A 12,388-nucleotide genomic window follows, 5' to 3' on the forward strand; every position below is an offset into this window, starting at 1 on the left:
TACCTGCGGCATGAACACAACACACTGGTCGATCTTCGAGAGCCCACATTATGTCTGTATCAAAACATTAACACAGACAAATGAAGCATTAATTTATATAGGACTGTACGTTAATGCATATACATTGATCTCAGAGCACTTGCATGCGAAGAAGTTACACACTAATTGTCACACCAGAGTCACAGTCGTCACACGCAACCACACACACACGGAGTTACGTCACTGAATCCAATGGTCCTGTCAGCTCCACTGTACTTTTTTCTGCGTGGTCTGGAGATGGCGCCAATATTTGTTTTATCAAACTGACATTATTGGCTGTTGCTCTGCCTTTCTAGTTATATTTCAGACTGATTTTCCCATGAAAAAAGAAAAAAAGAAAAAAAAAAGAAAAAAAAAAAAAGCTCACACATTTTTTTCTTTTTGTTTTTTGACATCGCTCTATTTTGTTATATGGTGTGTGTATTTTTTATTTCATATCTCTAGACTGAACGATGGATCTGTAGTGGATATCCCCGCCGCAGGACAACACTGAAGAGCAGGTAGTCAATCTTAAAAACAAAGAAAACAAACAAATAATTTAAGAAGCAAAACAAATTTGTAAAGGTGAATTTCTTTGCCATGTATGTATGTGTGTGTGTATGTATGAGTGTGTGAATTTTGTATGTATACTTTGATAGGTGCATTTAAGTGTGTACACGTGTGGCATTGATGTAATGTAGAATTTTGTGTTGAAAAGCACCCGGAGCATCTTTCTTGATAAAATGCTATATCAGTATGCATTATCTATTGTTATTTTTATTATCATCATTAAGAAGAAGAAGAGAAGAAGAAGAAGAGATTTAAAACCTATGTGTATATTAAATTGTGACAGGCTGTCGCACAAATAGCCTTCGAAAGCCTTGTTCCTGCATGTTTCCGTCACTTCCTCCTTGGAGGTTGCATGTGTGTGCGTTCTGTCGTGTATCGTGTGCGTTTTTGTAATGTCTTCGTCCAGTCTTTTTGTGTTTTAAAACTTTTACACTTTTGATCTTATTTGATCGGCGGTTTCAGTACGGCCGAAATGATGAGAAAACTGTGGCTAGCGCTTATCGCAGTGATGCCTCCAATGCTGGAAATGATGAATTCGAACGGATATCTCAGGTGCGGCGTTCGGCGGTTTCTCGCCATTACCGGCTTGAGAGAACGAAGGACGTAGCATCCATGAGGAATTCTAGTACCTGATCCGGCATGGGGGGAAAGTCACTGAAAGAGGGGATATGGCAGTGTTAAGAATGCTACTGAGTTTCACGACAAATACGTTTACATTTGATTAAAAAAAAACCCAAAAACACCAACATTTAATCGAACTGTTTTACATCATAACGGCAGCATATTCATTTATTAATCCGTGGAGTCCAAAAAGATGCACATTGTAAATTTGTTTAGTAATGAATACTGACCTAATACTTAGTTTCAGTTTCAAGGTGCCAAATCACCTAACCGTAACCCTAAGGTGTGGACTGTCTTCAGTTCTTTTAAGCTTCATCACATATTTTTTCTTCTTCATTAAGCAATACCAAACATTTCTTCATAAATTCGGTATCTTTGACAAAGTAATTTTTATGTTACACTAAAACTTGAAAAGGTGAAGATTGGCCTTTCTTGAAAATCAACTTTTTAAAAATTATTTTTATTTATTTATAGTAATCTGTTACATACTTGATTTTAATCAAGGATATTTAAAATTAGAAATTTAATTATTAACAGTGTATCAGTTCACTATGTACCTGACAATCGCTTTTGAGCTGCAGTTGAATGTGGAATACTGCACTGCATTGGTAATTCCAGATTTTGTTTTCTGAGACCAGGATTTGATTATACTGCAGATTTTTTATTGGCAATGTACAAAGCTGTAATGGTATGGTGTTCGTTACACTATACCAAATAATAATGCCAGTTTTATAGAGGCAAAGCATCAGCTTCACTCTCGCCTGGTGAAATGCTTTGCATACACACACACACACATGTATATATCTACGAAACAAAATTGTCAAAGAGCTGTGATGATCTTTCATTTTGAGGGTCTTGTGTTTGAATCCAAGTTATGGAGCCTTTTGGGTCATGGGTTATATATATATATATATATGCATACCTGCCATTATCTTTATGTGTACGCATACATGCAGAAGATCAAATATACATTTTAAAACAGGAATAATATGTTCTCTTCAAGTCTTCACCTTCATAAATTAGTAATTTATGCTACAGTACACTACAGTGCTTTAAAAAATTTTTTTTATATATATATCAGTAACTTGATAATATAACTTTAGTTAACAAGTTTACATATTTTTTGTTTCATGTTATTCCCTTCTAAGGGCCAGAGTAAAGTTCTGATTCCTTAATTATTTCATCTGGTTGAAACCAACAGACGAAAAAATGTTAAACTGAATCAGATTTTAAAATATTATTTATTGCCCTCACTAAAAAAAATAATTACTTTCACAGCAATACAAACTTTTCCAGAATCCTAAAGAAAATGCCACAAAATTAAACTGCAAGTAGTCTACTTAGCAGGTAACAGCAAAACATCCAGTATTTTTTCAGAAATATTAATCTGTCAGACAGCTGAAATGGTTGCCTTCTCAGAATCGCAGACATTGTTTACAGGCATTAGTATCATATGTGTACCGGTGCAAATAAACACTGGACAAATGCTTGCATGCATAAATTGCTAAAGTTATAACAAATTAACATGAAATCAAAAGTTTGTTTGCATGTGTGTTTATTTTAAAAATTAACATTAGATTAAAATTTTGCGTTCGCGCATGTGTTTGCGTTTATTTTTATTTTTTCAATTTGTTTTCAAACAGAAGATCAGTGTCTAAAATTGCCAGGCCTGTGCATAGGTCAAATGCGGCACTGGTCAGGCATACAGATCCTACCATTCAATTTGTTTTGTTAGTGTTTCGTTGGGAAATGGTTTGAACGCACCTTTGTGCTGTCTGTCGGCTTTCATCCTCTTGTGTGCCAGTCATTGGTAGTATTATTGTGGTTTCCATTTCTTTTTCTCTAATCAGCGTTACTAAACTCATCCACAGGTCCTTCAGCTTCCTTCAAAAGTTTGCTCTTACCCACACCAGACCTTCACACACACACACACACATACACACACACAGCATATGCATGTACTTCAAGCATGCACATATTCAGTACATCCACACAGTAAAACAGAATCATCATGTCATGCAAACACACACACACACACACACACACACACATAGACTCCAGGAAAACAGTTTACTTGAAACAATAATAGTTTATTTGTACTGTAACACAGGCAGGCAAAACACATTAGATTTATATAAAATATTAGTACATTCATGGACACACATCCATTATGTAACCTAAGTTCAGTCACATTCCACAGCGCTCCAACAAACTATCAGTTTTAGGGAGGTGTCAAAGCGTTTGAGCTGATCCATATACGCTGCATCACATCTGCTGAAAAAAAGAAAGAAAAGATTTGATGCCTAACCTACGGCATGAACACAACACACTGGTCGATCTTTGAGAGCCCACATTATGTCTGTATCGAAACATTAACACGGACAAATGAAGCATTACTTTATATAGGACTGTACGTTAATGCATATACATTGATCTCGGAGCACTTGCATGCGAAGAAGTTACACACTAATTGTCACACCAGTCACAGTCGTCACACGCAACCACACACACACGGAGTTACGTCACTGAATCCAATGGTCCTGTCAGCTCCACTGTACTTTTTCTGCGCATTAATTGGTGCCGTGGTCTGGAGATGGCGCCAATATTTGTTTTATCAAACTGACATTATTGGCTGTTGCTCTGCCTTTCTAGTTATATTTCAGACTGCTTCTCGATCATTTCTGTTGCCCATTAAAAAAAAAAAAAAAAAAAAAAAAAATATATATATATGTATGTATGTAACACATCATGTAGGCCTACACATTTGTGCCTAATCCATCTCACCAACTAATATGCCTCAACTGAACACGCATGTCTAGTACGCAGGTAGACAATCTGACCATTAGGGATTACATGGAACTCGCATTAACTTAAGTAAGTCTGCTCATCACAATACATACCTCTTCTCTCTAGATCTGATGAAAAATGGAAGTTATGGAGATGACAAGTTCAGCAAATCAATCAAAAACAACTACAACAAATAAACAAAACCATTTCGCAAAGATGCACTCCCTTACCAAGTTGGATGAGGTAAACCACTTAGGACTAAATTTTTCCTCTACAATTATGTATAATTATGTGATACATGCACATGAATAGAATGAAATAGAATAGAATATGTCTTTATTACCAAGTGTATCGGGGTCACAAGGAATTTTTTTTGGGGGGGAGGGGGAGGGGGGGGGGCGTGGCGTGAGGGGATATACATAATAAGATACGAACATAGATCGAAAATCATACACAGATACAGTAGAAAGTAGGATGCATACAAGTTCATATCAGTATAAAAACTTGTGCATACTCACACATGCACGCACTGCAAACACACACACACACACGTTTGAACAGAAGCCGCATGCACAAGCATACAAGGCGTATTTTGCGGTCACTGGCTGAATGGTAATAACCTGAAAATGTGGTTAGAAGTTAGGTATCCAGGACTGTTTCTGGCAAGACAGTGCATGAAACCAAGTGTACATAAATTTTTGGTAAGTATGTGAAGGGCTCACGCAGGATTCACAAGAAAGATTAGTGTTTGAAACTATGTAAGTTTACAAAGTATCGTGCCGGAATCAGGTCAAATCAAGTATAATTTATTTGTGCATCATTCGGAAATACACGGGTTGGGATGTCTCACCCTCTCTCTCTCACAACATACATGTATATATATATATATATATATATATATATATATATATATATATATATATATATATATATATATATATATAACTGATATCACGTCTATGAGGTCTCATAAAAAGACATACATAAAATCACATCAAATTTCATATTAATAATTAAATCTGTCTACATTATATTTCACACACACACGAAAGGAGCGGTAACTTCACATCAGATAATTTAAAAAACAAACAACAAAAACAACTGCATGGGTTTCTTGCTCCCTTTTTAAACTCCTCCTACCCCACACGTTACCTAGGCAAACATCACCCACACACTCACGTCCACTAACACTCCACACACACACAACTGTTTTATTTTCTTCTCTTTTACATGATATATATCTGTGTGTGTGTGTGTGTGTGTGTGTGTGTGTGTGTGTGTGTGTGACTCCACTTACACAACTGTTTCCTTTTCTTTTAAATTGTTTATATATATATATATATATATGTGTGTGTGTGTGTGTGTGTGTGTGTGTGTGTGTGTGCGAGTGTGTGTGTGTGTGTCTGTGTGTGTGTGAATGTGTCTGTGTGTGTGAGAAAGAGTGAGAGAGAGACACACACAGACAGGCAGACACAGAGAGAGAGAGAGGCAGACAGAGAGAAAGAGAGCGAACGAACGAACGAACGAATTTTTACTGAAACATCATGTATCAGTACGCCGGCACTACGCAATGTCACATGTCATGGAGATCATCAGTGGCACTGCTTTGCTTTGTTTTCAATGTACAGGCATGTGAAAGAGAAAGAGAGAGACAGACAGAGAGAGAGAGAGAGAGAGAGAGAGAGAGAGAGAGAGAGAGACTGGGAGAGAGTGGGAGAGTGAGAGAGAGAGAATGAGAGAGAGAGTGACAGAGGGAGGGAGAGTGAGAGAGTGTGAGAGAGAGAATGAGAGAGAGAGAAAGAGAGTGAGAGAGAGTGACAGTGTGAGAGAGAGAGAGAGTGAGAGACAGTGAGAGAGAGAGAGAGAGAGTGAGGGAGAAAGAGAGAGAGAGGGAGAGAGACAAAGAGGGGGAGAAAGAGAGGGGGAGGGAGAGAGAGAGAGGGAGAGGTAGGAGAGAGAGGGGGGGAGAGAGGGAGGGAGGGAGAGAGAGAGTGAGAGAGAGAGAGACAGTGAGAGACAGAGTGAGACAGAGAGAGACAGAGTGAGAGAGAGGGATTCAGTTGATGGAAGACGCCACGCCTCTTGGCTGCCGGACCGACTCCTTGAGGAAACAGTAGATGACGATGTTGCTCAGCTGATCCATCAGGTCCCCGAGCAGTGGCCTCAGTCCTGCCTGCACACACACACACATACACACACACACATACACACACACACGCAAACACACAAAGTAATGCACCACACACACACACACACACACACACACACAAAGTAATGCACCACACACACACACACACACACAAAGTAATGCACCACACACACACACACACACACACAGAGTAATGCACCACACACACACACACACACACACACACACACACACACACAGTAATGCACCACACACACGCACAAAGTACATGCACCACACACACACACAGCACATGCACCCCCCCCCAAGCACATGCACCACACATACACACATAAAGCACATGCACGCACAAACGCACAAATACACATACACACATGCCACACACATATAATTACGCACACACACACACACACACAGCACATGCAAATCACACACACACACACACACACAACGCACATGCACCACATACACAAGCACATACAAACACACACACACACACACACACACACAAGTACATGCACCACACACAAACACATACACTACGCAGAAACGCGTGCGCGCGTGCGTGTGTGATGGGGAGAGAGAAAGACATAAGACGAAGACAATGGCACGGTAGAGACAGGCCGATGCATGGATCCAAGCAAAGAGGGTACAGTACTTGTGACGGACGCGAGTAATCGTCAATTCGGGTGAGACGCACACTGTGCGTTACACTGCATATGATAGTCAGTCGTGTCCGACTATGACCATCAGAACAGCAGAGGAGGCAACTGCTGCCTCAAATATCTGGGCTAGAATTTAATTATAGTGGAGAGTGTCTTGCTTAATTTACTCTCTCGGCCAAGAGGGTTTTAGGACGGTCGGCGTTGGGATGGTTCCAAAAGGCCAACTAGCCCCAAGGCTGCAGCACAAACAGTCAGTGTGATCTTGCTTCGTAGTTTGAGAGTCATAGTCCTTCACAAAAGACAAAGGTGTAAATGACTTCCCACTGCAATGAAAAAACCATTGATCATTCAGCTCGCACTTTGCTGTTGGCCCAGCTGTAAGCTTATGTCAATTTGTGATATCTGTATTTGTATTTCTTTTTATCACAACAGATTTTCTCTGTGTGAAATTACAGTTCGGGCTGCTCTCCCCAGGGAGAGACGCGTCGCCACACGACAGCGCCATGAATGACGTCAAGCATTAAGAAATTGTGACAAACACCTCTGCCGTAAGATGATAATTGTACAACTGTTAACGTGTTTTCTACAATGTTTTCAATGATCAATTTCTCATTAAATAATCACCTTTAAAAAATGTGAAACTTTTACAAAGTGTTTACAAATACCAGTTGGCTCCTATGTGTGACATGGGACATTAAACAGAATTCCTCATGCAAACCACATGAAAATCAGTTGCCATTAAAACAGGTTTCGATATTCAAGACATGCCAACGAATGATGTATAAATTGCATGTATTGGGCCAGGACATGCACGAACAAACATCAATAATAGACGGGGAAGCTGGGGGTTGGGATGGGGGTGTGGGTGCGAAAGCATTTATCAATGTGTGTATGTGTCAGAAAATCCACAGTCACACGATCAATGTAATGTGTACTGCCTTGCAAACGCCCCCAAGCCCCGTCCATCCATCCACCTATCTCCGTCACCCCATTTTGGGTTGAAAAAACAACAACAAACAAAACAAAACCTGTGCACAGGGTAAAATATCTTGTAAACGCTCACGCAGCCCCTAGTTTGAAAAAAAAAATCACACAACAGAAACAAAAACAAAACAAACAAAAAACAAACCTGTGTGCTATTTGGCATTGTAGGTTATCTACGTGTGCAAAATTACATCATTTGATAAAGAATAGAACGACAGTGCATGAGATGGTGTGTCGTTTGCCAGTGGGGGGAAAAACAACAACAAAAACCGCGATCATGACGTCACTCCATGACGCAGTGTCCCCCCCCCCCCCAGCCCCCCGAAAAAAAGCTAACGTTTTGTTTTGAACTGTCAACGGAGAACGGTAGGTCTGTCCCAGGGCATACAGTTTATTCAAGTTGATACTGGTCATCACAGTATGTCGCGAAACAAATCTGAACACAATTGAATGTAATATAAACTCTCGTCCAGGATTAATTACTTACTGATATCGCGAGTCTCTGACGACTGAGAGACTTCTCGCGCACGTTGTGAGCGCCACTGCTCTAAAAATAGGCGGATAGCGCATGCCATCTTTGAGCCCCTTTGCTAACTAATGCCAGCGGAACTGTTCAATCAGCCATTTTACTACTCGTGTTAGTAGAGCGCGAAGCGATAACTTCATATGTGTAGCCGAGCGCTCTGCTGGCTAAGATGACCGCTACACAGCCAGCTTTCGCTTGCTTGCGGCGTCAGTTAAGCTGACCATCCTGCGTGTGCCTCCACAGCAAGTTTGAGCTACGTGTCACCGGAGATTAGAAAAGAGAGATAAACCACTCGCGGCAGGCCCCTTCTTACTGTCTATAACAGTGCTGAAGCCGTTTTGGGGCACACACGCAGTGCGGAAGGGTGGGGGTAAATCACCCTCTCCTTCCCCACCTGAAGGAAACTGGTCGGTTCGACGGTTCAGCTGCAGTAAAGCGAAAGTTAAGTTACGCCTGGAATTTCCCACGTGTAGTAAGATTCGCTGTATACAATGAAAACCGATTCATTTTTGCTTTGGTTTTTAGCACGTTTGCATCTGCTTGAATGTTGATAATATAAAAAGAAAATAAAGCAGCTCCCCCCACCACCAACTCCCCCCCCCACCTCCCCCAGCGCAATGTTGTACATGAGAGAGACAGTTATAAATTATTGAACTGCGTTTTCGTAACGCTACTTTTTCTTCACACCTTCTGGTTTACATCACCATTTCTTAAAAAAAAAAAATATATATATATATCAAAACATAAAACACATATTCAGCTCTGTCTCTCTTCTAACATCTGTCTATACATACATACATGAATACATACATACATAATTTCATATAGATCTATCAGTATGTAAATCTAAATCTATCTATATGTACATAATCATATATATAATTCATATATATATACGTACGCTTCATGTTGCCCGAGCAGACCGTTGTACTGTGCTCTATCTCTCTCTCTAAGTCTCTGTCTCTCTCTCTCGGGAGTTTTACATGGCTGTTAAAAGCATCTACGATTCTGTACTTGTATGTGTTCGTGACAAAGGTATTTATTCAGACTTTTTTCAGTGTCCAAGAGGGGTTAAACAAGGTTGTATGCCAAGCACACAGCTGTTTTCCTTTTTCATCGGTGAATTGGCAGTGGAGTTATCAAAGAAGGGGAGACATGGAATACAAATGATACTTGGCGCAACAGATTTGCTCTTAATGCTATTTGCTGATGATGTTGTTCTCTTGTCTGACACACCCATAGGGTTACAAAATCAATTAAATGCCCTTAAGCAAGAAACAGACAGACTACAACAAACAGTGAATCTCGTTAAGACCAATATTATAGTTTTCCGCGATGGAGGTCATCTTTCGACTCGTGAAAAATGGTGCTGTGGTGATAGGGAAATAAAAGTAACCAATACATATAAATATTTAGGAATGTTATTCACAACAAAATTGAGTTTGACATCTGCGTGGGATGAAGCAAACAGAAAAGGGAAAAAAGGTGTAATCCAAATTATAAAATCACTAAGGAGACTGCGTTCGACTGACGCTTTCCTTTCGTTTGGGCGGGGCAAAGGCAGCTCATGAATAATGAATGCGTGCCGCGGCGCAGGCTGCTTGGCTTCAGCAATTTCTGCAAGTGGTTTATCTCTCTTTTCTAATCTCCGGTGTCACTGACTGCACTGTTTTCCTGTAATAACTTTGGTAAATAAACCATTGGCAGATACCAATCAAGACAGAGCATTTAGTATGCTGTGGGGGCAAGCATAACGCGATTTCATTGAAGATACATGGTTACAGTTCAGAAACTACCACCAGTTTGCAGACAACTTCTAATCGGACTGACAGCTGAATACAAGTCTCAGTATGGCGTCCAGTTGGCTTCAGCATTCATGGCCAATGAGCTATCCATCTGTTTTTAGAACAGTGAGTGAGCGCCCAGTCGGTAAGCTACTACTTACTGTCTGGTGAAACTAAGTAAGGGACTGGGACCAGGCAAAGGGTTGAGTAAATACCGACCCTGTTAACGAACACCACCAATTTGGGGGTGAAATATGTGCAAGAAGGGGCGGGGGTGGAGGTGTGGGGGGCGTGAGGGCGTGGGGGTGGTGGTGGTGCTGATAAGGAAGTTCACAGTACATTATGTGTGCAGTAAGAAGGGAACAGGCAATATACCATGAGGTCACTGGTCGAGCGGGCTGACATGACCAGCACATACGCTTTTCTCCACGTCTCCTCACCCAGAATGGCGGTCACTACCCTGAACACAACAAAGAAATATATATATATATATGCCCGTTACAGGTGTGAACAAGGATGGGTGAACTAGCTCTGTGGTGGTCCTCGCTATTGTGTTTTGCAGTAATTAATTTTGTGCCGAAAGTGAGAGAGAGAGAGAGAGAGAGAGAGAGAGAGACAGAGACAGAGAGAGAGAGAGAGAGAGAGAGTGTGTGTGTGTGTGTGTGTGTGTTCGCACCAATGAATATCTGATCAGTTTTAACTGTCTTGTGTAATTACAGAGATCTACAAGTAGTTGATTACACACACACACACACACACACACACACATACACACACGCACACACACACCCACACACACATACACACACACACACACACACGCACACACACACACACAAGCAATCGGAAGGCAGCACTTCAAAAACCAGGCAGACAATAAACCAACAAAGCATTATAAATGGCAGTCACATAAATATGCCGCTAGGGCAGCACATCAATAGTAACTGGAATATAATTATCCTTCATTACCTTTTTCTGAAGAGGAAAAGAAAAAGGAGGGGGAAATCCCAGAGAGAGAAAGCCGAAAATAGAGAGAGAGATAACGACAACGATAATGATTTTTTTTTTATTCAGACAAAGGCCAAAGCCCCTTACTAATGGGGGTAACATTAAAGAAGCATAAACAAGATTTACCATGACACACTATGAATCTACAACACAAACCAACCAAAAATAGCTAACACAGATGTTGAACAACATTCACGACGTAACAGTCCCCAATCTCTTTAATGCCTCATGTATAAAAATGGCCATGTTACACAGAGTAGACTCATGTCTTGACGACATGAGCAAATTAAATCTTAAGTTAGATGGATCTTTATAATACTTTGGTTGGATTAGTTTTTGTCTGAGGTCACTCAAGGCAGGGCAACATAACACAAAATGTAGGAGAGAGAGAGACAGACACAGACAGAGACACAGACAGACAACAGACTGACACTGAGATGGACGGACGGACGGACATACATTTGTACAACTGCAAACAACCTTACACCAATGGCCTACCCTTACACACCCTCAGTATCGAAACCGACAATTCCACTTACGATTTCAGCATTTCCATCTGTTCATCAAGAGAAGCCTCCCCACTGGACACCTCTGAAAGAGAGGAAAATAAACCACTCGTGATTCTATGGGACTATACGCCCACCTGGACGCAATACAGGCATTGATGTGTTTCGTGTGTAGCGTGCATTGTACATGGGCGACTGATTCCAAAGACTTGACATTTGCTTTCTAAATTCCTCCCTCCCAGCGTGGCAGAATCGGTTGTGCTGGAAGTTCCGTCTGATTCAGTGAGTGTTCACCCGGGACTAGGGTTCGAGACGCAGTTTCGGCATGTTGTTGTGTGTCCTTGGGATATTTGTATTTGTATTTCTTTTTATCACATCAGATTTCTCTGTGGTGAATTCGGGATGCTCTCCCCAGGGAGAGCGCGTCGCTACACTACAGCGCCACCCATGTTTTTTTGTATTTTTTCCTGCGTGTAGTTTTATTTGTTTTTCCTATCGAAGTGGATTTTTCTACAGATTTGTGCCAGGAACAACCCTTTTGTTGCCATGGGTTCTTTTACGTGCGCTAAATGCATGCTGCACACGGGACCTCGGTTTATCTAGCGTCCAGACCACCACTTAAGGTCTAATGGAGGGGGCGAAAATATCTGCGGCTGAGCCCTGATTCGAACCAGTGCACTCAGATTCTCTCGCTTCCTAGGCTGACGCATTACCTCTAGGCCATCACTCCACTTCACAGAGGACAGGCACTTAACTCCGATTCTCCCTCA

At 41.0% G+C, this 12,388-nt stretch overlaps 1 protein-coding gene across 1 annotated transcript in view; it reads right to left on the minus strand.

Annotated features, from left to right (window-relative positions):
• Nucleotides 1-3,278: 3,278 nt before the first annotated feature.
• LOC143284811 (serine/threonine-protein kinase Nek2-like) overlaps nucleotides 3,279-12,388 on the minus strand; it is a 43,325-nt gene continuing 34,215 nt past the window's right edge. Inside the window, exons 10-12 of the mRNA XM_076591855.1 lie at nucleotides 11,652-11,703; nucleotides 10,480-10,564; nucleotides 3,279-6,169 (exon numbers count right to left, since the gene is read on the minus strand). Of these exons, the coding sequence (XP_076447970.1) occupies nucleotides 6,053-6,169; nucleotides 10,480-10,564; nucleotides 11,652-11,703 (254 nt within the window). The 3' untranslated portion in view covers nucleotides 3,279-6,052. The remainder of the gene's footprint in view (nucleotides 6,170-10,479; nucleotides 10,565-11,651; nucleotides 11,704-12,388) is intronic.

The sequence above is a fragment of the Babylonia areolata genome, chromosome 8, assembly GCF_041734735.1.
Source record: "Babylonia areolata isolate BAREFJ2019XMU chromosome 8, ASM4173473v1, whole genome shotgun sequence".
In the NCBI taxonomy this organism is placed as follows: domain Eukaryota; kingdom Metazoa; phylum Mollusca; class Gastropoda; order Neogastropoda; family Buccinidae; genus Babylonia; species Babylonia areolata.